At 39.9% G+C, this 27,992-nt stretch overlaps 1 protein-coding gene across 4 annotated transcripts in view; it reads left to right on the top strand.

Moving 5' to 3' along the window:
- Positions 1-871: 871 nt before the first annotated feature.
- ldlrap1b (low density lipoprotein receptor adaptor protein 1b) overlaps positions 872-27,992 on the top strand; it is a 57,022-nt gene continuing 29,901 nt past the window's right edge. For 2 of the 4 annotated variants that reach the window (XM_061968535.2, XM_061968534.2), the window contains exons 1-3: positions 872-1,117; positions 24,229-24,371; positions 25,737-25,849. In XM_061968535.2, coding sequence (XP_061824519.1) covers positions 1,033-1,117; positions 24,229-24,371; positions 25,737-25,849 — 341 coding nt within the window. In that variant the 5' untranslated portion in view covers positions 872-1,032. The remainder of the gene's footprint in view (positions 1,118-24,228; positions 24,372-25,736; positions 25,850-27,992) is intronic. The other 2 variants (XM_061968536.2, XM_061968533.2) reach the window with 2 other exon arrangements.

Genomic DNA, 27,992 nt, shown 5'->3' with positions numbered 1-27,992 from the left:
TGCCCACTACTTGCTGACCATATCCTACCAAGTCAGACCTACACTGTTTCAATATCCATTTCTCTGTTCTCAATTGTTGATGACTGATGATAACAACCAAACCCAACCCCTCCGGCCCCCTCCACACCCCGGATTGTAAATAATTCAATGTGATGATCTTGTGTGATGACTGTATTATGATGACAGTATATATCTGATAGTATATATCTGTATCATGAATCAATTTAAGTGGACCCCGACTTAAACAAGTTGAAAAACTTATTCGGGTGTTACCATTTAGTGGTCAATTGTACGGAATATGTACTTCACTGTGCAACCTACTAATAAAAGTCTCAATCAATCAAAAAAAAGCCTTGCTTCCGTCAGTCTACCCCAGGGCAGCTGTGGCTACAAATGTAGCTTACCACCACCAGGTGTGAATGAATGACGGGTTCCCACTTCTCTGTAAGCGCTTTGAGTATCTAATAATAGAAAAGCGCGATATAAAATCTAATCCATTATAGGCAGTAGTGACCATGTTATGAAAAAGTATTGCACTGTTATTGTTTTGCATCCCCTGTCATCCTAGTACCCTCCCTCCCCCCAGAGAGGAGTTGTACTGTCTAATGGCGTGTGGGACAAATTAGTTTTTTTGTCTATTAGTCCTGCATTTGGGATGATGTCGTATGCTTGCATGTTCGAAATAAACTCAAACTCAAACTCAAACAAATGGGGCACCGTACCGCACACTGGAAGTGTGCGTGAGCGTCTATAATCCTAAGCACCGCCCGCCCGGCATGCAAGTGTCCTCACTACAACCGCTCCCCTCACGTTTTTCCACAAGCGGACGTCACGCATATTATCCGATCAATTTGCATACGTGACACCGCCCAGGGGGCAGAGCGTGTTGATCCGCCGTCGATCGAAACACCGAGCGGAAGGAACGGGGGCACACCAACAGATGAGAAAAGTTAAAGGAGGAGTGCCGCCGTTTCAAACACACTCTGAGCTTGACGGGGGTTTGCCCCACTTTTTTTTTTCTCACACCGCGACATGGACGCTTTGAAATCCGCCGGAAGAGCGATAATACGCAGCCCCAGCATCGCCAAACAGTCGTGGGGAGGCGGCAGACATAAAAGTAAGTACATGTCACGTCCACTCGGCGTGCGTCCATCAACACAAGGTGCTAGCATGCGCTAACATCCCCGTCACCGAGCTAGCAGCGGCGCGTATCTTAAATGGCCAACGACACTTGTTGGCACTACTTTAAAGTCAAGCCTGGTTAACACAGCACCGAACTGGAATAACTTGAGTGGGCAACGGAAGTGGTTTTGAACTTGACCTGTAGTTAGAAAATGAACACCCGTTGAGTGAGGAGAAGCACGTTGACACTGCCCTGCCTAAAAAAAAATGTCTTACCGGCGCTATCATGTACTGTTTGTCCACGCACAACACAACTCTTGAAAGGTAGAAACCCGGTGTTTGCCTGCCACGTCACGTCCGAGCTTTACAACCGAGGTACAAGCTGGTGTTTCTGACATGGCAACCCACAGTTGCTAGGCGATTCACTAAAACGAGTGTGACTGAAATGAATGATTACTCAGCATGCTGCCTTTTTATTCAAGGTTTTTTTTTTATTATCATGAAAACCACTTTTGGGTCCTGACTCCAATGGCTCGGAGTGCACACAGCTGCCTCCATCCTTTTTTATGTATGTGCTCACACAAAGGGGAATGTCCCCTGCTTGACCCCTCCCCTACACAAATGGTGCACTTGGCAGCAAGATGTCAGACAGTGCAATCAATGCTTTGTGTGTGCGGTCCTCTACAGTGGCCGAATGCGCTGCAATGTCCTAAAGCTCCAGACTCCAGACACAGAAAGGACCCAACAAAACACATATGCCTTAAAATAAATGCACAAGAAAATGTTCGCACATGTTCCCCCCCAAAAACTCCGCACACAATCCCCAAAACACATAGAATAGAATAGAATAGAATAGAAACTACTTTATTGATCCCTGGGGGAAATTCAGCACCACAGTTCGCTCACAATAAACACTTAGGTATTTTTTACTTGTGAATAATATAAATACAGTCTATTATACAGCATTATTCACATGTGAATAATATAAATAAAGTCTATTATACATTTTAAAGGCCTACTGAAACCCACTACTACCGACCACACAGTCTGATAGTTTATATATCAATGATGAAATCTTGACATTGCAACACATGCCAATACGTCCGGGTTAGCTTACTAAAGTACAATTTTAAATTTCGCGCAAAATATCCTGCTGAAAACGTCTCGGTATGATGACGCTGGCACGTGACGTCACGGATTGTAGAGGACATTTTGGGACAGCATGGTGGCCAGCTATTAAGTCGTCTGTTTTCATCGCAAAATTCCACAGTATTCTGGACATCTGTGTTGGTGAATCTTTTGCAATTTGTTCAATGAACAATGGAGACAGCATAGAATAAAGCTGTAGGTGGGAAGCGGTGTATTACGGGCGGCTGCAGCAACACAAACACAGCCGGTGTTTCATTGTTTACATTCCCAAAAGATGACAGTCAAGCTTTACCATTGGCCTGTGGAGAACTGGGACAACAGAGACTCTTACCAGGAGGACTTTGAGTTGGATGCGCAGACGCGGTACCGTGAGTACGCGTGCAGCTGCGGCTTCCAAATACTTGATCGCTTGCCCGTACGTGCGTGCCGCTATGTGCATGTCACGTACGTAACTTTGGAACTTTGGGGACTTTGGGGAAATATATGTGCTGTATGAACTTTGGGGAGGTGAACGGTACTTTGGGCTGTGGGATTGAGTGTGTTGTGCAGGTGTTTGAGTTGTATTGGCGGGTTATATGGACGGGAGGGGGGAGGTGTTTGTTATGCGGGATTAATTTGTGGCATATTAATTATAAGCCTGGTTGTGTTGTGGCTAATAGAGTATATACATGTCTTGTGTTTATTTACTGTTTTAGTCATTCCCAGCTGAATATCAGGTCCCACCCGCCTCTCACAGCATCTTCCCTATCTGAATCGCTCCCACTGCCCTCGAGTCCTTCACTCTCACTTTCCTCATCCACAAATCTTTCATCCTCACTCAAATTAATGGGGAAATCGTTGCTTTCTCGGTCCGAATCGCTCTCGCTGCTGGTGGCCATGATTGTAAACAATGTGCAGATGTGAGGAGCTCCACAACCTGTGACGTCACGCGCATATCATCCGCTACTTCCGGTAAAAGCAAGGCCTTTTTATCAGCGACCAAAAGGTGCGAACTTTATCGTCGATGTTCTCTACTAAATCCTTTCAGCAAAAATATGGCAATATCGCGAAATGATCAAGTATGACACATAGAATGGACCTGCTATACCAGTTTTAATAAGAAAATCGCATTTCAGTAGGCCTTTAAGTACAGTCAAAAAGGAACATATGCATTATACAGTGTGCCTTTTGTGGTCACTATACACAAGTACAATGAGATTAAAACCAACTCCAGTATCAGTGCGACAGTCTATAAAAATGCAAAACATAGGATGGAAAAAAAATACACATAGTGAAAAAGGAGGTAAGGTGCACAGTCCAGTCCTGAGAACGAATGTTCTGAATGTGTTGTTTAAATGTTATACTATATACATATATACAGAAGCATTCAGACTGTGGGTGGAAAGTAAAAATTGCACACAGAGAGGTGCTAAACTATAAAATCAGTCCCTGTGAGAGTTCACTGTGGTTATGGCTTTAGGGGAAAAAACTGTTCTTGAGTCTGTTTGTCTTACACCTGATGACCCTGTAGCGCATGGGTGTCAAACTCTGGCTTGCGGGCCATAATTGGCCCGCCGTGTAATTTCACTTGGCCCTTGAGGTGATATCAAATTAACACTAGAGCTGGCCTGCCGATTGTATACAGCGGCAGTGCCGCGGAAACACAGCATTCACCGCTAATTCTCATACTTGCCAACCCTCCCGGGAGACTCCCAAATTTCAGTGCCCCTGCCGAAAATCGTCACGTCTGCTTTTAATCCAGTCCAACGAGTGCTGGCCCAGTCACATAATACGTGCGGCTTCTGCACGCACACACAAGGTTACACTGAGGATGGACGTATAAACAACTTTAACACTGTTAGAAATATACGCCACACTGTGAACCCACACCAAACAAGAATGACAAGGTGTGTGTGTGTGTGTGTGTGTGTGTGTGTGTGTGTGTGTGTGTGTGTGGAGGGGGGGGGGTGTATTTTGTAGCGTCCCGGAAGGGTTAGTGCTGCAAAGGGTTCTGGGTATTTGTTCTGTTGTGTTTATGTTGTGTTACGGTACGGATGTTCTCCCGAAATGTGTTTGTCATTCTTGTTTGGTGTGGATTCACAGTGTGGCGTATATTTCTAAAAGTGTTAAAGTTTTTTATACGGCCACCCTCAGTGGAACCTGTATCGCTGTTGATCAAGTATGCATGCATTCAGCGCGCGGAGTGACCCCTGTTACGAGCCCCCGGCCACGGGGGTGGCGGGCAGGTAAGCTGCTTACCTGCTGCGCGTGACACCGGCCGCGGCGAAGGCGGACGAGGCGGGGTGTCGGTGCGGTGGGCGCGGTGGTGACCCTGGACGTGCGTCGGGCCCTTCTCGCGGATCACCTCAGCTACGGCTCCCGGTGGGGCCCTCTCGGGGGAAGGGGCCTCGGTCCAGGACCCCGGCGAGGCGTCCCTTCTCCGCCCCGTAAAAGTGTCCATCTCTTTTCTTTTTTTTTTCTTCTGTTGTGGCATATGCTGCAGGTGCCTGCTCGTTTTTCGTATGTGGGTAACAACATTTAACTATGTATATATATTTCCGAATTGGTTTAACTGCCACCCGCCTGAATCTATTTAAAATCTAATTTTTTTTAATTTCAACCGCCCGACCCGACCCGCGGATAAAATCAAATTTTTTTTAATTTCAACCGGCCGACCCGCGGATAATGCGCGGACTCCGCGGTTGTGTCCGCAAACCGCGCATCTCTATCGTGCACCCTGCTTTGCACAATGTACAGTAGTACCTCAACTTACAAGCTTAACGTCTCTCATTGAAATGAATTAAAATCAATTTAATTAGTGCTTGCCCCCCCCCCCCCCCCCTGATCCCCGTCCATCCATCCATCCATCCATTTTCTACCGCGGTGGGAGGAAGCCGGAGTACCCGGAGGGAACCCACGCATGCAACATGCTTTTTATAATAAATATTGTATAAAAACGATACAATAGAATGTCCTACTAAAAATTACAGGAGTTTTATGAACTAATGTAATAATAATGTACAGCAGCGGACAGAGTGTTCTTCTACGGTATTTCTTTCTAGCTGATTTTTTGTCAAACACACCATCAGTAGCTTCTCCATATTTTCATGGATAAATGTCTGCCGTTTAGATATTATTTTACCATTCTTGGCTGGCGTTAGACTCATTCTGCTTCAGTATGTTGCAGACTAGCAGTGATGCGCTTAAATTGCTTCGCCAAGTTGGTAACACACTCGGTCATGTTTTGATTGTTTCTATTTTTAATTAAATAAGTATTATCCGTTTGTTCTTCTCAGCACTGTCCTTCACGCTCACTTTCTTTCTTCCCATGGTTGGAAAAACAAAGCTATGTCAATCTTTAGCTAAAAGCTAATGCGAGCGAGTTACACCAGATGTTTTGGGCGGATCTTACGGGGTCACTGCGACATTAGCTACGCCGACTAATGGCGGGAATGCTTATAGCTCAGACCTTTGCTTGCAACACAAAGCATAACAATTTGTAAAGAGACCGCTCTTATCTCAAAAGACTCTTAAGTCGGGGCACTCTTAAGTTGAGGTGCGACTGTAACAACCTTTTTATTTATGAAGTTGAGCCAAACTTTTGAGCACTTTCGAACCCTGTTCTTGGTTGTCATGAGATCTGCAGCCTAATTTTTGTTGGCGGCGGCTTTTTCTTACTGTTGGGTATTGAAACTCGGAATTGAAATATAAAAATTTGAACGATTCCGGCAGAATCATATGAGGTACTAGTCTCAGTTTCCTTCGATACCAAACCCTCGTAGGGCTGTAGCTAACGATTATTTCAGTAATTGAGTTAATCTATCAATTAGACTAACCGGGTAAAACACACTTTATAGCCTCAATGTGTATTTTACTAAAAATAGTTGAAATAAACCATTTTTAAAATTTTGATATTGTGATAAATGCACATTATCAACATTGAAATTGCACTTTTATCATGTGCAAAAATAAAAAAAATTAAGAAAAAAACTTGTATAATATTATCAATCAAAGCTTTTTTCCAATCAAATTAATCATTTAATCAATTAATTGTTGCAGCACTAGCTGTGTGTTTTGAATCTTTTCTGTAGGAGCTTTTGGACGTTGCCCCTATTGACCACTGCACTCCTTCCCTGAGGCGAATGATGCATGTCTCTGTAGGGATCATCCACATCTAACCAGGCAGCGGTCAAAGAGCATAAAGACCAACAAATAACTGCAGCTGCAATGCTTAAGCAGCACCAATACAGCTGTGAGAAGCTCAGCATAGTACAAAAAATCGATTTCGCCCACTTTGAATAAAAATATGTGACTCGGCTGGCTTTTTCCAGTTTGTCTTTCATAGATTTCATGATGGTAATTCAAAATACCCCAAATAATTGTATGTGCGCGATGTCGTTGATCATTTTTGGAGGATGAAAAATATGGAAACCTGGACTCTTAAATGACGTGTTTGAGTTTAAAATGTAAAGCTTGCATGTTCACCCTTTTGTGGGGATTTGCTCAGGGTGCTCTGGTTTCCTCCCATATTGCAAAAACATGCATGTTGGGCTAATTAGAGACTAAGTTATCTATAGGGGTGAATGGTTGTTTGTCTATATGTGCCTTCTGATCGACCGGTGATCAGTCCATGAGGTGCCCCACCTCTTACCCAATGTCAGTTATAGGATAGGCTCCACCTCACCCATTGGCCCCAATGAGGACATGCGGTATGCAAAAATGTATGTATGCATGTACGATCACGGTGTGTCCATAGATGTTGTCTATACCTAAAAAAATTACAAGGCGAGCATGTACAATCTGTCTGCATTTATTTACTGAAATAACTGACATTATAATGTAATGCTTAGTGTGCCGTGTCTCAAAATCTTTGAGAATGTTTGCAAGCCTGCTAGCAACCAAACTAAACCCAAACTAAGCTGGCAAGTGGAGACTTTCCTTTCTCAAAACACCCAACTCTTAGTTTTGTGCGTTTTTTTAGATTAGTGTGCTAGCTAGAGATTAGCGGTGCTAGCTGTTAGCCGATTAGTGGCGTTAGTTGCTAGTTAGCGTTTATAATGATAAATGATAAATGGGTTATACTTGTATAGCGCTTTTCTACCTTCAAGGTACTCAAAGCGCTTTGACAGTATTTCCACATTCACCCATTCACACACACATTCACACACTGATGGCGGGAGCTGCCATGCAAGGCGCTAACCAGCAGCCATCAGGAGCAAGGGGTGAAGTGTCTTGCCCAAGGACACAACGGACGTGACTAGGATGGTAGAAGGTAGGGATTGAACCCCAGTAACCAGCAACCCTCCGATTGCTGGCACGGCCACTCTACCAACTTCGCCACGCCGTTTAGCGGTGTTAGCTGCTAGCGAGCGACTGGTGGACTAGCTTTCATCTCCAGTAAATTAGCTGTATCACCAGTCCGTAAGTTTAGAGGTTTGCAGTCATCAATCACAGTTTTACGATGATTTTAATTTGAAATTGTAACACCGTAATAAATTACAGGGTTTCCCCTACACTGCCAAAATACCTGTGGTGATAGGGGTGTGGCTATGGGCGGGGTCACATGACGTCATCGAATAATCCTTAGTTTTAGTTTTAGTTTTTATCCTTAGTTTTATCCTGCTTCTAAATGTGTGTTTTAACTCCTGTGCAGCACTTTGTGAAACTTGTATTGTTTTCTAAAATGTGCTATATAAATAAAGTCGATTGGATTGGATGATCAATCAATCAAAGTTTACTTATATAGCCCTTAATCACAAGCCACAATGACATCAGATTCTACATCAGGGCAAGAAGAATAACAATATTAAAAAAAATGTATACATACATCTAAGAACAAATCTTATTATTAATTAGTTTTAAGATATATTTGTTTATAATTTTGCCATAATTTCAATTGTTTTTGCTTATTGTACAATGTACTTAGAAAAGTATCATTCTTGAGACTTTTAATCCCTTTTTAAAATTAAAAACTACTAGCAACAAATCTAATCTTCTGGTGTTATTATAAAACGTAGTCTTGTTTAGAGATTCTTAACTTCTGTCTCTCGATTTCCCTGGCGAAAGAGGCAAGTTTTAGCAAGCATGACGTCATACTTGCTTCGCGCTGCTCTAGTTGAACTTTCTCTTTTTAAAAGCCGCCACTGTCTTTTTAATATTTGCACATTTTCTAGATCGCTGTCCACGTTGACCTGGGCCGATAACAAATTTTGCTTGACGATATATTTACCAAAAAATTATTGCAGATAAACAATATTATTGCCATTATTTTTATGAGACCAAATTAACCAAATTAATTTAATGATGATACATGATAATAATGCATGTATTTTCTTTCAAATGCATGTATTTTTTGCGTAATTTAATGTTGTAAATAAAATTAAAACATTTAAATCTCCACGTTAAATAAACAACTAGAGGTGAGGGAAATAATCGACTTTTAGATGCATCGCACGTCGGAAATGGACTATTATAGAATCGATTAGTAAACGTCAATAATCGATAATCGATTTATTTAGTGTAAATAAAGTAATGCATACAGTTCTAAAATTTGGAAGACTGCAGCAAACCACATCACAGAGAGATCCTACCAGCTCATTTATTATCGGGCACTTATGCACCAGTTTTGCACACATTTTCATTGATTTAATAAAGTGTTGACAAACAAAGTTGCACTTCAATATTGAACATGCAGGCAGACGTCTAGTTGTACATTACTTAGGTTAGGACCGTATTAAACAAAAGTGCAAAGCAACAATATAAACACTACAGTTTGAACAGATGTATTAACAGGTCATATGCAAATCAAAATGAAGTTTAGCAGACTCCGAGTGAGGAACACCAACGTGACATGACAACATGACAGCACTTTTAAAAATGCTAGTTTTACAACAGTCTTAAATGGCAGCATGTCTTTGGCAATGTATTTAACCACACTTTCTGTGAGCGTACACTATTTTGTTTACACTGACGGTGACTGACCTGTGTCCTGGATTTGTCACCAAATGCGAAGTGAGTGCCAAGTGAGTTTGGACTGTCGAGTGGTTGTATTTCAAGTGGCCGTTGTTGTATTCGCGCACATTCGGCAAACTGGCTCCTCTGTGTTGATAGGCTCATCTTGTTCCAAATGTTTAAACACACAGGTACGATGGCATTTGGTTTTGTGATCATTTCGTCCATGTTAGCTGCTACTTGCTAACTTAATCAAAATTAAGTTTGGCAGATTCCGAGTGAGGAACACCAACGTGACATGACAACATGACAGCACTTTTAAAAATGCTGCACTGTGTGATGCTAACGGGCCAGCAGCGTCAAAGACACTTAATGAGGACAAGATGATTCACCCCTTCTTTTCATTCTGCTATGGTACAAACGCGCATAGCTGCTAAAAGCGACGAAAAGCGTGAAAGCTCTATAAGCATGCGCATGGCGACTTATCGACGCTGGAAATTTTACCGACAATTGGAATTTATCGTCGGTTAATTGACTTATCGAATATCGGCCCAGGCCAATGGTTACGTCCACATCGCAGACATGCCGACAACGCTCCACACAATGGCTATAACCATTCAAACTGTAACGATGGTGGTAATGTTTAATGTGTGTGTGGTTTGGATTTTAAATGTCAGTTTTTCCCATGCTTGCAAACCCAACATCCGATGATGATTGGCGGAGAATGAGGAAGTGTTGTTGCATGTTCGGCGGGGAAGCGCGGACTCACAGAGGCAAAATCGTGTACACGGGAGGTAAAGCCTATTGGAATTGTACCATTTGTTATCATAAGATTGGTAATAAAAGTTAAGAATAGCGTCGGACTTTGTGATTTCTTCTGGGGGCTACAATATATTATATTACTTTAATTTGTTTTCATGTAAAAAAATAACTTATTTTCAAGGTGTGACGGTGATAAAATGCCGTGGCGGTCCGCCACATTCAATTACATTAAGGGGAAACCCTGAATTATCATGCCAATCATTATTACAATTGCATTTATGATTTTGAGTGTGTAAAACTTACTAAAATCAAGGTTTTGCAATTGCTCAAATAAATATTTATCCTTTAAAAACATATAACAACTATAGAATCATGAACATGTTTTATATACCACTGTTATTACAATAATATAAAAGAAAAATAATTATCTACAGGCAAAATACTGAATGGCGCCACAGACGTGCTTGTCGGTACTTGCATTGTCAGAATGGCGTCGGAATGTTTGAATTTCAGGGGATTAAACCCGACGAGGTGAGCGTCTTGGCGATCTCCCTCCTGATATTTCCACAATGCACGTTTTGCAGATCGCTGTTTGTGGGTTTGTCTCGGATACAGTATATTGAAGTACTTGTATTGTTAAAAATTCTGCTCGCCAAAATTTTGGTGCACTACTAATACCAGCAGTCAATTATATTCCTATGTCGCATATACATAGACTATGTTACATGTTGGTTGGATGTGCAACAGCTCCAGGAGAAACAGATTGTAGTTACTGACTGTTTGACAAAGTGTTAGTGAAGTAAAAGGACTTCTAATAAAATAAGCATCATAACATGTGCTTCATGCTTTGTCATCTCTAATTTAGGTGAAAATACTGTATTACTTTTTTATTCTGGCCCGAATTTCTAACATGTATTTTTTTTCTTGCATCATCTATCATTTGAGGCAAAGTCTTGAACTTGTGTAAGAGTATTATTGCCCCCCGCCCGCATGTGTGGGCCTAGCCTTGTCAAAGGAGAAAATTCCCTTCTCTGGCATCCATCAGAACTGCATTCCTTGTTTTCCACTGTAAGTGTGGGATTGCAGCAGCTTGGACTTTTGTTTTCATCCAACTGTCTATTTCTCGTAAATGATTACTGACTGCCATGTCGCAATTTGACACTTGAGCAGACTTTTGTCGCTTTGTGGTTAAAAAATGTGACAATATTGTCATTTCCTGCCTTTTTCTAACTGTTCAGTTGGGTTTTGACATGCTGCTGCGTTTACATTTTTCTTCACTGACCTGCACTTAACACAACCAAATTTTCCCATGATTATAAAGATGTTTTTCAGCTATGCGTGCTCTGCTGTACTGAAATTAGTGGGAAGCAGGGAAATGCGTGTATTGCTTCCCAAGGCTTTGGTGAATCATGGAGATGGTAGTCAATATATAAATAGAGACATCAGGCTATTTACTTCACTAAAAACCTTGTTATGTGAAAACTTAAACAGTATGGGATATGAAACAATGACTACGTTTCCATGCACTAAATTAGTCTGGTTTCTAGTTATTTTTTGGGGATTTTCACACCCACATGTGAAGTCTCAGTGTCCATGCACTCTCTCGAATGTGATTATTGGTCATACGCTGTGTGCCTCCTGTACACAGAGGGGCGCTTATTTTTGTTTAGCACGGATAAATGTATTGCTTTTCTGGTTTACCTTTTACCGCACACCAAAACAGGTCATCTTTGCGGCTCTTCACAAGTCAACAGCCCAGTTCTTGTTCTACTTGAAGTCTTCTGCAATATTGGCACATATTACTTCTCTAATGGCTATGCTGATGTTAAATAGCAGACAGCATCAAAAAATTATCAGAGATTGCGCCACAAACATGACATTACTACCAAGAATGGCTGCGGGTCCCAAGCAAAGACTGGTGGTAGAGAGTTGTTTTAAAGGAATTTTCGGACGGAAAATGGAAATATAACTTTAGAATGTCTCGAAGTTCACTCATCAGCTCTGTGTATTGATGGAATAGCTTTAAGTCCAAAGAAAAAGATCGGTCGTTCCTCAATACTGCTTCAAATGATGGTTGATATTGTTCTGTTCAAGTTTGCCAGTTGTGTGGAATACAGAGTTATTGCTAATTAGCTTGGAGTGCACAAATGAAGCATGAAGAGGTTTGTGTACGCTTTCTTCTTTGCCTTGTAATATACCTGCTTCATTCTCTTCTATTTCACTCGTATTTGTTCTGGAGTACGAATGAAGCCACCATTCTCCATTTCCTTAGCTAGTTCAACATTTCCATGTTGAAAGATCTCCATCAAGTCCTGATACAACATGGCAAACCAGTTTACCATACTGGTCAGAAATAATTAATGTAAGCTCCTTTAACCATATGTGTAGACATATGGCCGGTGTGACCTGTAGCCTCTTTTTCACTGACATATCTTGGTCAGTGGATAAAAGCCAGCTGAGGCCACCAGGCAAAGCTATAAATCACAATTATATTTATTTATACAGCCTAGTGAGCATGAACACGCCAAGTTAAACACACATGCAGCATTAAACCTGGTTCATTTTTTGGCTTTGATGCCCTGAATGGAGGTTGGGAAAATAGTTCATATAGCCTAGCCAATAATAGCTGTCGTGTAGCTTTAGGATTAAACTCCAAAAGTTTGTCATGGGGACATTTTCCTTTGACATTATATTAATTTCTCAAACAGCTGTTTTTTTCATGGCAGTTCCACAAGTATAGACTGAATACTAGTTATGATACTAATTACATACATCATCTTAATAAGATATCTCAGCGACCTTTGAAATTAATCAGTGGTATTTGTGTTTCTAACATGCGATTGTAGGGCTAACCTGACGACTACGCTAAAGGATAGACCCTAACTCTGATTCCATCTGTTCTACTGTTCATCTTTCATTATAATTCATTAGTGGTAGGTGCGTGCCTATACATTTTACAATTTAAAATGTCTTTAATAAATGTGTGAGGCATATTTACAGTTTACACCTGGATTTTGCTTTTGTTTGGCTTTAATTTAGCTTATTGGCTTCCTTCGTCATAAAAAGGTTTTTTTTTAAATTATAATAATGATAATCACTAGAGATGGGGGAATAATCGATTTTTAGATGCATCGCAGTTCGGACATGGATGATTATAGAATTGATTAGTAAACGTCGATCATCGATTTATTTATTGTAAATAAAGTAAAATAGTCAGTTCTAAAATTTGTCCGACTGCAGCGAGCCACATCACAGAGAGATCTGACAAGCTAATTTATTATCGGGCACTTATGGTCCAGGTTTGCACACATTTTCATTGATCTAATAAATATGTAAATTAATTGAACTATTTCTTTTTTTTTTTACAGTTGCAAATGATAAACGCTTATTTAGTGAAACGAAAAGAAATGTAAGACTGCAACAATATACACAAATTAAAGATGTATCAATAATCGATTTTTAATCATATTGTAGCTCCTAAATCGTAATCGAATCGTGAGGTGCCCAAAGATTCCCATCTCTAATAATTACAACACTATTTTTGCAAATGCTGTTCCAAAATTAGAATTAAACATTAATGTCAAACTAACAAAGGTTTGGAGTGGGAGGAATAAGGGAGGAAATACGGGAGGCATAGTGTATAACGGTGCCTCCATGCAGTATTCATTTTATTTATAATTTTATTCGTATTTAATTTTGTAACGTTACCCATAGCTGGGATCTGCTGTACATGAAAAGTCATTATGTTAAGAGTTAAAATTGTCATCAGGTTAATGTAGGAGTTTAAGATGATCAGACAACGACTATTCGGATAGGCTCCAGCCACCCCTGCAACCCAAAGAGGAACAAGCGGTAGAAAATGGATGGATGGATTTATGGATTAACTTTTATTTGTCATGGAGTCACTACTTTCCCCTTATCCTTTTGTAGAACTAGTTCCTCAAATGTGTGGTACATGGGTATGCTGGGGGTGTGGGGCTGTGACAGGTTTGGCCAGGGGACAGTATTGAGGCTTAGTTGATGAAGCAATCTGCTGGTCATCCCTCTCCTTAACCCTGATAAACATGTCCTCCAGGTAAGACTTGCTTTTATTTTTAACGCTTCCTCTCAAAATATTTCCCAAAGAACATTTTTAAACATTAAAACACTATAGACACTGCTCAGTTTGTACTCTTGAGTGTCAACCTAGATTCAAATGCATTGTGGTTGTGTAAAATGGGATGAAAATATGAAGTCCCAATGTAGGCTTGCTGCGTTTCTAAATGTAAAACATTGTTTCAAACTGAAATGACACACATTCATTAAATCCCAAAGAATGAAGGGGAATTATTTTGATAAACATTTCTCAACCCTTTGTCGAATGTCCTATTTCTAAATACATAATGCAAGATGATGAGTGAGGTAGTTTATTTGGTTTGGAGCATACAGAAGATGTCACAGTTTACAGTCACGTCAGTAATTGTGAAACCTTCAAACATGGTGTTACCACCTGAGGGTCAAACATATTCAAGAGAACACAAGATACAAAGTTCAAGTGAACTTATTTTGTTCAACATTGACTACCAAAAGAACTCACCAAACCCTCCCGTGTCCCAAAGAAAAGACCTGATAAGGTGGCCCAAAAGAACAAAAGGCAGTGAGGTGTTCAAGCCAATCCTATACAGGGCCGTCAACCCGTCACCACACCGCTTCCTCTAACAATCCAAATGAAACCTAGCTGCATGAAGTTTCTTGTGGCTTTTTATATTGGATGTTTTCCACTGACCCCATATTTCTATTTGGCTTCTAGTTTGCTATGTGGGATCTGAGCCGAGGATGTCGTTGTGGCTTGTGCAGCCCTTTGAGACACTTGTGATTTAGGGCTATATAAATAAACTTTGATTGATTGATAATATGCAGTTCATTAAGATGTTTTAATGTAGTGAAGTTTGTAGTTAAGTGTGACTTCATAATGATCTTTCAGGTTTCAGTTTCTGTTCTGTATCTTATTCATCTCTCCGATTTATTATCATGATTCATGTTGCAACTTGCAAGTACATTACATTCTGGCCTATGCCGGTCATCGGCTCTAATCCTCGACAAGCAGGAACACACATTCCACTTGACTCTCTCTTTTTACATTGCTGTTTCAGAGTGGATTTAACAGACTCTGAGAATTACGTGTCCAAGTTTTTTTTACTTAGACACTAGCTGTAAGACTCTCCTCCTCTACACATTTTATAAATTGTTTAGGATGCAACTAGGCACATGGCTTCACATTAATGCAGGACATTTTTTAAATTTTGGGGTGTTTTTGTTAACATGGACATGTGAGAACGTCCCAATCCTGCTGCTATTGAGGATGAAATGTAAGGGGCATTTAGGTACCTAAAGATACAGGCTGGTCATAACTGTGCATCTTACTTTGTATTAAATGTTCTCTGAGTTGGTCTGCCTGTTTCTGTAGTAATGTTTTATTTGTCTTACAGAAAGCCATAGACACAGTAAACCATTTCCTGCATCCTTTCTTTAACAAATATCAATGAACAATAGTGGTAGGTCAGCCTTTGTACACACCACATACAGCAAGAGCTGCTCCATGTGTATCAACACACTTCTCAATTTGACTGTTAATCTCCTCAAGAAGTGATGCTTGTTATTTGTGACATGCACTGGGATTAGTAGAACATGATTATACATAACAGTCGACTGATAGAGCCACAAAATAGGTTGCAATAGAAATTCAAGACTTTTTGGAGCATAATTAAATACATTTTCCAGTCTAGAATATTTTTCTGCTGTGTCTGTATGTGCCTCCAGGTATCTTTTGTCATGTCAGCAGTTTCTAAATTAACCCAGTGTCCTAATTGTGATCTAACAATGCTGGAATATGTTTTGCATTGGTGTTTTTTAGTTAGGAAGCCATATCACAGTAGAAGCTGGTTGATTTTCCCTAAAAAATATTGAAGGAAGCAAATATTATTTTGGTAACTAGTTGTTATCGTCGTCATAATAATTGTATTTTTTTGGCACTCCTTATCATAGTAATTACCTCCCTGCTTGACACTCAGCATCAAGGGTTGGAATTGGGGGTTAAATCACCAAAAATGATTCCCGAGCGCAGCCACCGCTGCTGCTCAGTGCTCCCCTCACCTCCCAGGGGTTGATCAAGGGTGATGGGTCAAATGCAGAGAATAATTTTGCCACACCTAGTGTGTTTGTGACAATCATTGGTAGTTTAAGTTTGAACTTTAAAGTAAGTTAGAAATACTGACCTTGGGCCTGTGTGCCACTTAAAGGTATCCTGAGAGTGTCGCTAATACAAGACAAGCCAACCTACTGCATTATTCAATCAATCAATCAATCAATGTTTATTTATATAACCCTAAATCACAAGTGTCTCAAAGGGCTGCACAGGCCACAACGACATCCTCGGTACAGAGCCCACATAAGGGCAAGGAAAAACTCACCCCAGTGGGACGTCGATGTGAATGACTATGAGAAACCTTGGAGAGGACCGCATATGTGTGTAACCCCCCCCCCCCCCTCTAGGGGAGACCGAATGCAATGGATGTCGAGTGGGTCTGACATAATATTGTGAGAGTACAGTCCATAGTGGATCCAACATAATAGTAAGAGTCCAGTCCATAGTGGGGTCAGCAGGAAACCATCCCGAGCGGAGACGGGTCAGCAGCGCAGAGATGTTCCCAACCGATACACAGGCGAGCGGTCCACCCCGGGTCCCGACTCTGGACAGCCAGCACTTTATCCATGGCCACCGGACCTGTGTCTCCCTCTCCACAAGGGATAGGGGGAGCAGAGGAGAAAGGAAAAGAAACGGCAGATCAACTGGTCGAAAAAGGGGGTCTATTTAAAGGCTAGAGTATACAAATGAGTTTTAAGATGGGACTTAAATGATTCTACTGAGGTAGCATCTCTAACTGTTACCGGGAGGGCATTCCATAGTACTGGAGCCCGAATAGAAAACGCTCTATAGCCCGCAGACTTTTTTTGGGCTCTGGGAATCACTAATAAGCCAGAGTTCTTTGAACGCAGATTTCTTGCCGGGACATAGGGTATAATACAATCGACAAGATAGGCTGGAGCTAGACCGTGTAGTATTTTATACGTAAGTAGTAAAACCTTAAAGTCGCATCTTAAGTGCACAGGAAGCCAGTGCAGGTGAACCAGTATAGGCGTAGTATGATCAAACTTTCTTGTTCTTGTCAAAAGTCTAGCAGCTGCATTTTGTACCAACTGTAATCTTTTAATGCTAGACATAGGGAGACCTGAAAATAATACGTTACAGTAATCGAGACGAGCCATTATTGGTAATGTGCGTGATTCTGAGAAAATGTCAAATGAAAACTTCACATTGTGATATTCATATACTGTTTGCAGGGCTCCCACCAGCTCGCCAATATACCTGTGGTGGTGGGGGCCTGGCCAATATGATATCATAATTTGCATAATTGTTAAAGATGCATATATTTTCATTAAAAAGGCTAAAAGATGGTGTACACACATTTAAAAACACATCTGTGTTATTAGTAACTACTTTTGTAATATCAACATATATTTTTTCTTATCGTTTTGCTACATTTTTTTATTATTATTGTTTAATGTAACACATTCCGTATATCAGTTGCGGCTGATTGTCTTTAAGTTGGAGAAGCTAATTTTTATTTACTCTCTCAACACAGTCTCTCCAAATAACCGATAAAATATATAAAGATGTTAGATTTGACAAAGAAAGGATTGAGAGATTCTCCATATCAACACAGAACAACAGAATTAAACTTGAAAAATGCGCTTGCAGTGGCTTATATTTTAAGATTGCCGATTTGCTCATTTTGTTGTCAATCAAAAATAGATTTAGCCTCAGACAGATCATCCAATCATCATGTGGAAGCCTGGTTTCCAGGCCAGCTGAGCTGAAGCCACTTTCCATTCACTTCCACAGACGCTTAGCCTCTGTGGGCAGGACAAGGTCGATAACCGATTTTTGGAGCCAATATATTTTTTTGCAGTAAAATCAAGCGAAACATGAATAGCATACATCAACTGGACAATGCTTTAAGTTGTTTTTTAAACATTATTTATTTAGGAAACGCCAGACCAGTAGTGACATGATGTTTTATGTGGCGCTAATGTTGTGGTTATAGGCCGTCTGAGCACCGCAGTTTAGCAGAAAGGAGAACTGGTTATTACTACTAACTTACTCTCTTCTTATCAACCTTTTTTAAATACTAATACTGGTATCATATATGTATATATCGCACCTGCTGGTGTATTTATGTTGTACTTGTAAAAAATAAATACAAATAATATCTACTGATACTGATAAAAGAAGGCCATCATCGAGAATATTGTCAATATATGATTAGTTGTACCAGCTCAAAAGAAAACAATTGTTGGGCAAAATGCCATGGTGACTTGATTGTGTATCATTTGTCAATAGGAGCCAAAAATATATTTTTGATTGATGTTGTTGAACAGTTGTCACATTTGTTAAACTTGATTTTGTATTTATATTCCCTCCTGCCGGACGCCTGATTGTATTGCCTGTATTATTTGCAAAGCTTAGCCTAGGTAAATCTTCTGTTGTTTGTAAATTACTGTCCTAATCTTAAATAAAAACAACAAAGATTGAATCATTCCTTCATCTTGTCGTCCCCAGCTCCTTGTTATGCACTATCCTTGTTTATCATGTGCATCATTGGAATGAGGCATAAAATATTTCATACTACAGCATTTGTTCCCACATTCATTACAGGTGCTGTCATATGTCTCATTATGAATTTTATATACTGTATACAATGTGCAGTGTAGTTAGCGCCTCCAGAACATTTCTGTGCCAAACGTTTGTGGATTTAGAAATTAGCATGTTTAAGTCAAAAGCCCTTTATTGCAGATACCTGTGTCATTGGTTACACTTAACATTACTGTAAATAATCCCAACTCAATGGTCAGTTTTGTTGTTTTCACAGGTCGTTCCTGTGTGTTATCATAGGATAATGTAGAGATGTTTGACAAATTAAGTCTCCTTAGTGTTTTTGTGTAATTGTCCAAAAAGGAAATACAATTTTTGACTTAATAATTTGATAAGAATATTAATATTGATTAAAAATAAAGTACCACATGGACTGAAATTATTTGGTCCTACAAAGATTGTGTTTTCTTTCCTGCAACTCATTATACATGAGAGCTTCCTTTTGAGTATATGTGGTGCCTTTTTAAATGTCTGCATTAATTGTATGCAAAAGTGATGTGAGCTGGCTGGTTGTAAGAGGATCAAGGCATAGCCATAATTGCAGAAGTGGTTCCAATACAAGGCCATCTGAACTGTTGCACTATTGGCAATCTGCACGATTCTGAGAAAATGGTTGTCGAATAAAAACATCACACCATAATATGAGAAGCAGCTGTATCCTGTTTTCTAGATGTGATCCCTATTCATTGAGCAAACATCATTGCCCCATTACACATGCTCTTATTTCAAAGCAGCATCACCCATGCGAGCAGTGCTCACTGACCAGCCAGCCACAGCTCCAGTACAGCCAATAAGCCTTTGAAGTTTGCTTTAATCAGCACCAGAGCTACAGTGAGATGCCATGGAAGGGCTTGGTGGGGGGTTGGCTGTATAAATGCAAATGTGACCAATATGAACATAGATTATTATTCCATACAAAGCAGCTTGGTGGGTTTATGCACTAGTCTAAAAATAGCCCTTTTCATTTTGTCATCTTTTTGTACAAAACTGTTGTTTCATCACACTTCAAAGGACCTTAGATAGTGTTTTGTTGTTCTTATTTTATTCTGCTTCATGCAACTTGGACTCAACTGTCAATTGTCTGCTGTCTCCTTGTGGCACATAGAAACTCCCGGTACACGACTTGTTTGTTCATTCATTTATGTTCTATAACAGATACCCTGCTTTGGGTCCTCGGAAAGTTGGAAAATATTTGTGCTGACTTTAGACTACCCTGGACTGTTACCTGTCAAACAGTGCACATCTCAATGATCAACTATCAACTTGGTTCAGTTTTAGTTTGCCATGAATACAATTATCGATTTCGTAAATTGTATTTTTATTTTTCGTAATTCCATTCTTTATTACATTTCAAGGAAACATTTTTGAAAGGACAATTTATTAATTCAGCTGATTTGAAAATTTTTTGTCCCTTCTCTTAAGCAAATGTGGCCCATGCTCTTTACATTGTATTTCTGACAAAGTGTGGTTTGCTAATTGCTGTATTGTAATCGTTTAGCCAAAGCCAGTAGACCGTGAATGCCAAAATAAAGGTGTAAATTAACCTAGTACTTCTGTCAAATGTAAGGATTTTCCCCCCATTAGCACTGACAGTAACACCTCAACTTACGAGCTTTTATTGTTTGTGATGGAGCTCTTAACTCAAAACACAAAGCAACATATTTCATTGGAATTATTTAAAATCAAACCAAATTAATTAGTACTTGGCTCCTCAAAACAGCATAATTTTAACATGTAACTTACCTTTTTAAAAAAGAAACAAACTTTTAAATAAGATATATTGTATAAAAACAATACTGTAGAATGTACTGCTAACAACTACAGTAGTTTTATGAAGTAATGTAATAATAATGTACAACATGTACCTTGGAGAGTGGACTTCTACGGTATCTCCTTTCAGCTACATCTCTGCCAGCAAACAATCAGCAGCTTTTTCATGTTTGATTGGATAAATGTCTAGATATGTTTAGATATTATTTTAACATTCTTGCTTGGCGTTGTACGCAATATGCCTGAGCTTGAATTACTTTGCCAAGTTGGAGAAGAGCTCAGCCACGTTTTTGATGATTTCTTTCTTCAATTCATTGAATATCATCCACTTTCTCTTTCGCACTGTCTGTCACTCGCTTCCTTCCTTCCAATGCTTGGTAAATAATGTTAATGTACAAAACCTAAAACCAATGAAGTTGGCACGTTAAATAAATAAATGATAAATGGGTTGTACTTGTATAGCGCTTTTCTACCTTCAAGGTACTCAAAGCGCTTTGACACTACTTCCACATTTACCCATTCACACACACATTCACACACTGATGGAGGGAGCTGCCATGCAAGGCGCTACCAGCACCCATCAGGAGCAAGGGTGAAGTGTCTTGCTCAGGACACAACGGACATGACGAGGTTGGTACTAGGTGGGGATTGAACAAGCGACCCTCGGGTCGCGCACGGCCACTCTTCCACTGCGCCACGCCGTCCCGTTGTGTACATCATAAATAAAAACAGAATACTGTAGCGGTTGCTTTAAGGACATAATTCACCACACCTGTTTACTTGACTTTGTCATCATTATTTACTGTCATTGTTCGATTGTGCACATAACAATGTTGTTCTTGTTTAGCATTCATATATGCAGTTAAGAGTGAGTCATTCAGAGCGGCCCCTTTAAGTGACCGTCAGGAGATTCTCCCAAAGGTGGGGTATGTGTGGCGCAGTGGAAGAATGGCCGTGCGCGACCCGAGTGGTTCAATCCCCACCTAGTACCAACTTTGTGATGTCCGTTGTGTCCTGAGCAATACACTTCACCCTTGCTCCTGATGGGTGCTGGTTAGCGCCTTGCATGGCAGCTCCCTCCATCAGTGTGTGAATGTGTGTGTGAATGGGTAAATGTGGAAGTAGTGTCAAAGCGCTTTGAGTACCTTGAAGGTAGAAAAGCGCTATACAAGTACAACCCATTTATCATTTATTTATCATTTATGTTGTGACCACCATTTTGAGTCGTTCGATGTTAGTAGTCATTCATTCTCGTCTTTGATGAATAAACGACGCACACGTTTTTGTGTGTCAAACGATACTTCAAGTTGTCTTGCTTTCACGCTACAAGCGCAACAATACAATGATTTGCAAATCCTTTTCAACCTATATTTATTGCAAAGACAAGATACTTAACGTTCGAACTGGAAAACTTTTGTTATTTTTTGCAAATATTAGCTCATTTGGAATTTGCCTGCAACATGTTTCAAAAAAGCTGGCACAAGTGGCAAAAAAGACTGAGAAAGTTGAAGAATGCCCATCAAACACTTATTTGGAACATCCCACAAGTGAACAGGCTAATTGGGAACAAGTGGGTGCCATGATTGGGTATAAAAGTAGCTTCCATGAAATGCACAGTCATTCACAAACAAGGATAGGGCAAGTGTCACCACTTTGTGAACAAATGCGTGAGCAAATTGTTTAGGAACAGTTTAAGAACAACATTTCTCAACGAGCTATTGAAAGGAATTTAGGAATTTCACCATCTACGGTCCGTAATATCATCAAAAGTTTTAGAGAATCTGGAGAAGATGATATTATGGACCTTCGATCCCTCAGGCGATACTGCATCAAAAAGCGACATCAGTGTGAAAAGGATATCACCACATGGGCTCAGAAACACTTCAGAAAACTACTGTCACTAGCTACAGTTTGTCACTACATCTGTAAGTGCAAGTTAAAACTCTACTATGCAAAGCGAAAGCCATTTATCAACAACACCCAGAAACGCTGCCGGCTTCGCTGGGCCTGAGCTCATCTAAGATGAACTGATTCAAAGTGGAAAAGTGTTTTGTTGTCTGACGAGTCCACATTTCAAATTGTTTATGCAAACTGTGGACGTCGTATCCTCCGGAACAAAGAGGAAAAGATCCATCCGGATTTTTATAGGTGCAAAGTTCAAAAGCCAGCATATGTGATGGTATGGGGGTGTATATTGCCCAAGGCATGGGTAACTTACACATCTGTGAAGGCACCATTAATGTTGAAAGGTACATACAGGTTTTGGAGCAACATAAGTTGCCATCCAAGCAACGTTATCATGGATGCCTCTGCTTATTTCAGCAAGTAAAAGAGTGTGGGTACTAGACTGGCCTGCCTGTAGTCCAGACTTGTCTCTCATTGAAAATGTGTTCCGCAATATGAAGCCTAAGATACGACAACGGAGACCCCGGTCTGTTGAACAACTTAAGCTGTACATCAAGCAAGAATGGGAAAGAACTCCACCTGAAAAGCTTCAAAAATTGGTCTCCTCAGTTCCCAAACGTTTACTGAGTGTTGTTAAAATGAAAGGCCATGTAACACAGTGGTAAAAATGCCCCTGTGCCAACTTTTTAGCATTGTGTTACTGCCATTAAATTCTAAGTTAATGATTATTTGCAAAACAAAAATCAGTTTTTCAGTTCGAACATTAAATATCATATCTTTGCAGTCTATTCAATTGAATATAAGTTGAAAAGGATTTGCAAATCATTGTGTTCTGTTTTTATTTACGAATTACACAACGTGCCAACTTCACTGGTTAATGCTAACGAGTAGGACCAGATGTTTTAGGCGGATCTTACAGTGTGACATTTGCTTTGCTAACTAATGGCTGGGATGCTTGTTACTAAAATGTTTGCTTGCAAGTAGTTGAAGCATAACCATTAGCAGAGAGAGACAGCTCAAAACACTCTTAGGTTGGGATACTCTTAAGTTGAGGTACCACTGTATATGTTGACATGGTTTGCTAAAAAAGCTTTTACGACAGATATTCAAACCACTGCACCCCAATGTTTAACCCAGCCCTTTTAGGAAACCAATTTATAAAATACCAGTACCATAAACTTTAAATAATACTCATTAAATTGTTATGGATCTAGCATAGCTATTAATCATTCACTCAGTCTGCCTGCTCCATTCAGGTTTAGCAGCCTACATTTGAGGTTCATAAGTTTTAGAAATCACATACAGTGCTAAACATTCCCATGGCTAATAATGGCCTACTATGTCTCAACTTGGCATGACATTTTTTAGGACCTCACACAATACGGTTAATGTTGTCCAATCTCTACTTGGAGCCAAACAGATAAACTATCCTTTATGTCACAAAAATGGGAAGTTGGTATGTTTATGTGGAAGTACATCGAAAAATACAAAACACAACATTTACCTTGAACCTTCGCATACCTTTTGCAGAGTTAGTGTTTGTTTGGCAGTGTGGTCCAGAAGTCACTGAATGTTGACTATATAGCCGAGTGTACCAAAACCTGGTGACTGATTTTATTTTGCAAACCTGTGGTTTGGCTGCTCATTTGTTAAAGTTGACCATAAACACGCATGTGAGGACACGTTTAATGACAGTGACTCATGTTGAGTTAGCAGTCCCATCAGGCGATCGAGAGAATGCTGCACGGTGCACAGACCCAAGTGTCAAGTCACAGCATCTTTTAAGTGGACACAGTGTCTCTGAACGTGTTCCTCATCAACGTTTCTTTCATTTGCAGAGCTTCCTGAAAATTGGACGGACACGAGGGAGACCCTCTTGGAGGGCATGGTGTTCCAGCTCAAGTACCTGGGGGTCACAATGGTTGAGCAACCTAAAGGAGAAGAGCTGTCTGCAGCTGCTGTCAAGAGAATAGTGGCCACAGTGAGTTATCACACATACACTTAATTCACAAAATACAAATACACAAGCATAAGCATGTGGATGAAATGGAAGTTTGAACTGCATCCAAAACTGTTGGAAAATGTTGCTACCATAGAACTCATTTAATCTATCTCACCAACCCAACGATGTCGAACTCGTTAGGACAGAATGACTGTTCAGTGTGCACAGTCTTTTAAATTGGAGTTTACAAAACATCATCAGTGCCTTATGGCAAGATTCACTCTACGCTTAAATTTAGCCAATGCGACTGTTGATTCCAACTAGCATACAAACGTCACTGCCCCCTATAACCCGAACCCTATATCACAGCTCAGAACCATGCATAATATTCTACTCCCGTGAAAACAGAAGAACCAAAATAAAAAGATACACAATTGGAACAGAACCGTGTCACCAAACTGCTTTAGGTTAAAAATCTTTTATCGGCCATTCTCTTTGTCTTGAGTAAAAGTCACAAGTAAATAATGTTCAGTAGTTTAGATTTTGACTGTGTCGGCGGTTCCACTGTATAGAGTTTTACCTGAACAAACCTGTACAATATATTTTTCCATTTTTCCTTAAATTAATTCGCATTCAGTCGTTTTCTCCTGCTCCTGACTGGTTCCTTGCCCATTGCTCCCCGAGGGCGAGGCTGACATTTAAATGAGAATGCAATTAGTTTGGACACTTGCTCAGTAGATGGCTCAGACAGATTTATCATGCTAGAAAAGGCTTAATGTTATTGGATCTGGCAGCTCAGGGGATGATTTAGTTAGCACTGAAACAATGGTGGGTCTCAGGACACGAAGATACTATATAGAGAGGGAGGAGGAAGAGCGACTGATTGCTCTTAATCCACCGGCTGTCCGCAGTGAATGCAGCCCAATCCAGGTTAATTAAATCTGTTGTTATTGACTCAAATAGGAAAGCACAAATATAATAATCATATTGTGACTCTCTCAAATAGCTAACTAAGGTCACAGATTCTAAAGTTTTTTGTAACTTTATTGTATTTGTCTGTCTCTCATACATTCCATATTGCATGGATTCTTAAACTTTTTTCACCAAGTACCACCTCAGAAAACACTTGGCTCTCCAAATACCACTATAATGACCAACATTAAAATACAGTAGCGTACTAGGCCTAAATATTCATTAAAACAAGGAAGAGGTTTTACCAAGTACATTTAATATTTTGGGTCACTAAAACGTTATACACAGTTTGAACAGTAAAAGTGTGTTTGCGTATTTAATTAAGTGAATCTTTGGAGTATCACCAAATGGAGCCGGCTACCACTAGTGGTACACTTATCACAGTTTGAGAATCACTGCCATATAATTTATATGTGTCTGTCCTTCATCCAGGCCAAAGCCAGTGGGAAAAAACTCCAGAAAGTCACACTAACGGTCTCCCCTCGTGGAATTATCCTTTACGACAGTGCCTCCAACCAGCTGATAGAAAACATTTCCATTTACAGGTCAGTCCTTCACTTCTTGACATGTTCTGAAATGATGATTCAGCTGGGCGGTCGTGGTTATTAAGCACTTTCAAGTCTTGACCTTATTGCTCTAGATTAAAAGTTTCTTTTTTTCACGTCTCCACCCATGCGTCACTGGATTATTGTGAAGTGTAAAGAGGTGTGGCACTCCACACCTGTGTGGTGTGTGTCAGTCATCTCTTGTTCTCTCTGTGTTGGGAACAACAGCTGTATGTCTAAGCTTTTACGCAGGTGTGACAGACGATCCTTTTTCACCAAGGTGATACACATACACACACACGCACATTCCTACCCTTTTAACTAAAAAACTATTGCCTGTCTCAGCCTGCATGACCTCCGTTGGCCTTCAGGTGATGAGTTGAACTTTTCTCCAATTAAAATTGAACATGTTCGAACAGCCATCTTTTTGCAGACATCTACAACATTATGGGATAGTATTTGTTGTGGGCGTGCTTAACAAATTACATTAAAGAGCATCACATAGTTAATTACATTTACGCAATTCAGAATGGTCAAAAGGCTGTTGGAATAAGCAGGGTTAATTTAACCTTACTCTTTTTTTTCCACGTCTATTGAGGTGGCGCCTTGTCCAGGGAGTTTTCTGCTTTACGCCCGAGTACAGCTGGGATAGGCTCCAGCCCTTCGCTACCCTGAAAGGGATGAGCGGTAGAAAATGGATGGATTACTGACATTTCACTCACATCACATCTTCATTTTGACACCGGATTTTGTTTGCTTACATTTTGTCATTTATAGTTTGTTCACTTCTTGTGTTTAAATGTCACCATTTTCTCAGTAAAGTAAAACAAGGATAGTTAATGTGTAGCAATGATGAATTATTGATGCAGTGATAAAAGGACGAAAAATAAAATACTAGTAAGATGGAATTTTATTTTGCTTATTTAAAGGGATCCTATTATGCAAAAACAACTTTTCTTACATGTAGGTACCTGTTTTTGTTAGGACTGTCAAGTGACATTTTTTTTTAAAATCTGATTGATCACACTCTAGAACTGTGGTTAATCATGATTAATCACAGGTTATTTGCTTGCATGAATACAATTTGCTTTACAAAATACCCCTATATTTGGTTACAAATGCAATTTGGTAGAATGTCATACACAAATGCTTGGTAAATGTTTTACTGAACTGCAAGTCATTGATTTGATCAAAACTTGGTGAGTATAGTAAGAAATAAGTGCACACTTTGAAAGTACAGTATCTGCAATAATATAGCAAACAAGGTACAGATGTACGTATATTAAAGGGGAACTGCACTTTTTTAAATGTTGCCTATTCACTACTATTCTGAAAGACATGACGACAGATGTATTTTTTTAATGCACTCTAACTCGTAAATAAAAGTTTGCTTACAGTGGAGCCAATGGGAAGTCCTCTATTCTGCCCATAAAACCCCCCAAAAAACATCCAACAATACTCCATTTACATTTCGTGACTTGAATATTAACCAAGTATTAGTGATATTGTTATTATAAGCGCTGACGCAAATATACTATAGCGGCGCCGTCATCACAAGCTTGTGTGCCAATGTTGACATAATCAAATGATCAGCTGCTTTCTCGTTAATTTGGTTGTAGATCATAAATCATGCCTCACCTTGATAGTAGAAGGGCGAGAACATATTCTGACAAATTGGTACACTTTGATAGCCAATTTAGACCCGGGGTATAGCAAGAACAACACGAAAAGACGGTTACTTCCACCCCCTTTTCTTGGTGAGTAATATGAGTCATTCTTTATCTAAATGGGAATATATGAACATCCCAGCAGTCGGCATTCTAATAACAGCAGACCTTGTATAGTAAGTGATATTTTATCATGCATGTTGGCTCTCATAAAGTCTGCAGTGAGCAGTAATCAGTGATGTAGTTGGGGGGGAAAAAAAAGCAAACGTGATGCTTTTTTTAAATTAATGCGCCGCATATGCTTAAAATGAGCAAAATACGTACATATTACATGTTATTATGAATGTGCCTGTTACATTACATATATACTTACATAATATACAGTATATGAAACCTTAATGGAGGTGTTTGGATGTTTTTTAAGGGCCTTATAGGCAGAATACAATGGCTCTATAGGCTTCATTGTAAACTGACTT

The sequence above is a fragment of the Nerophis lumbriciformis genome, linkage group LG08 (genome assembly GCF_033978685.3).
Source record: "Nerophis lumbriciformis linkage group LG08, RoL_Nlum_v2.1, whole genome shotgun sequence".
Classification (NCBI taxonomy): Eukaryota; Metazoa; Chordata; class Actinopteri; order Syngnathiformes; family Syngnathidae; genus Nerophis; species Nerophis lumbriciformis.
Note: the sequence above shows the minus strand (reverse complement) of the source record. Positions and strands in the feature narration are given on the sequence as shown.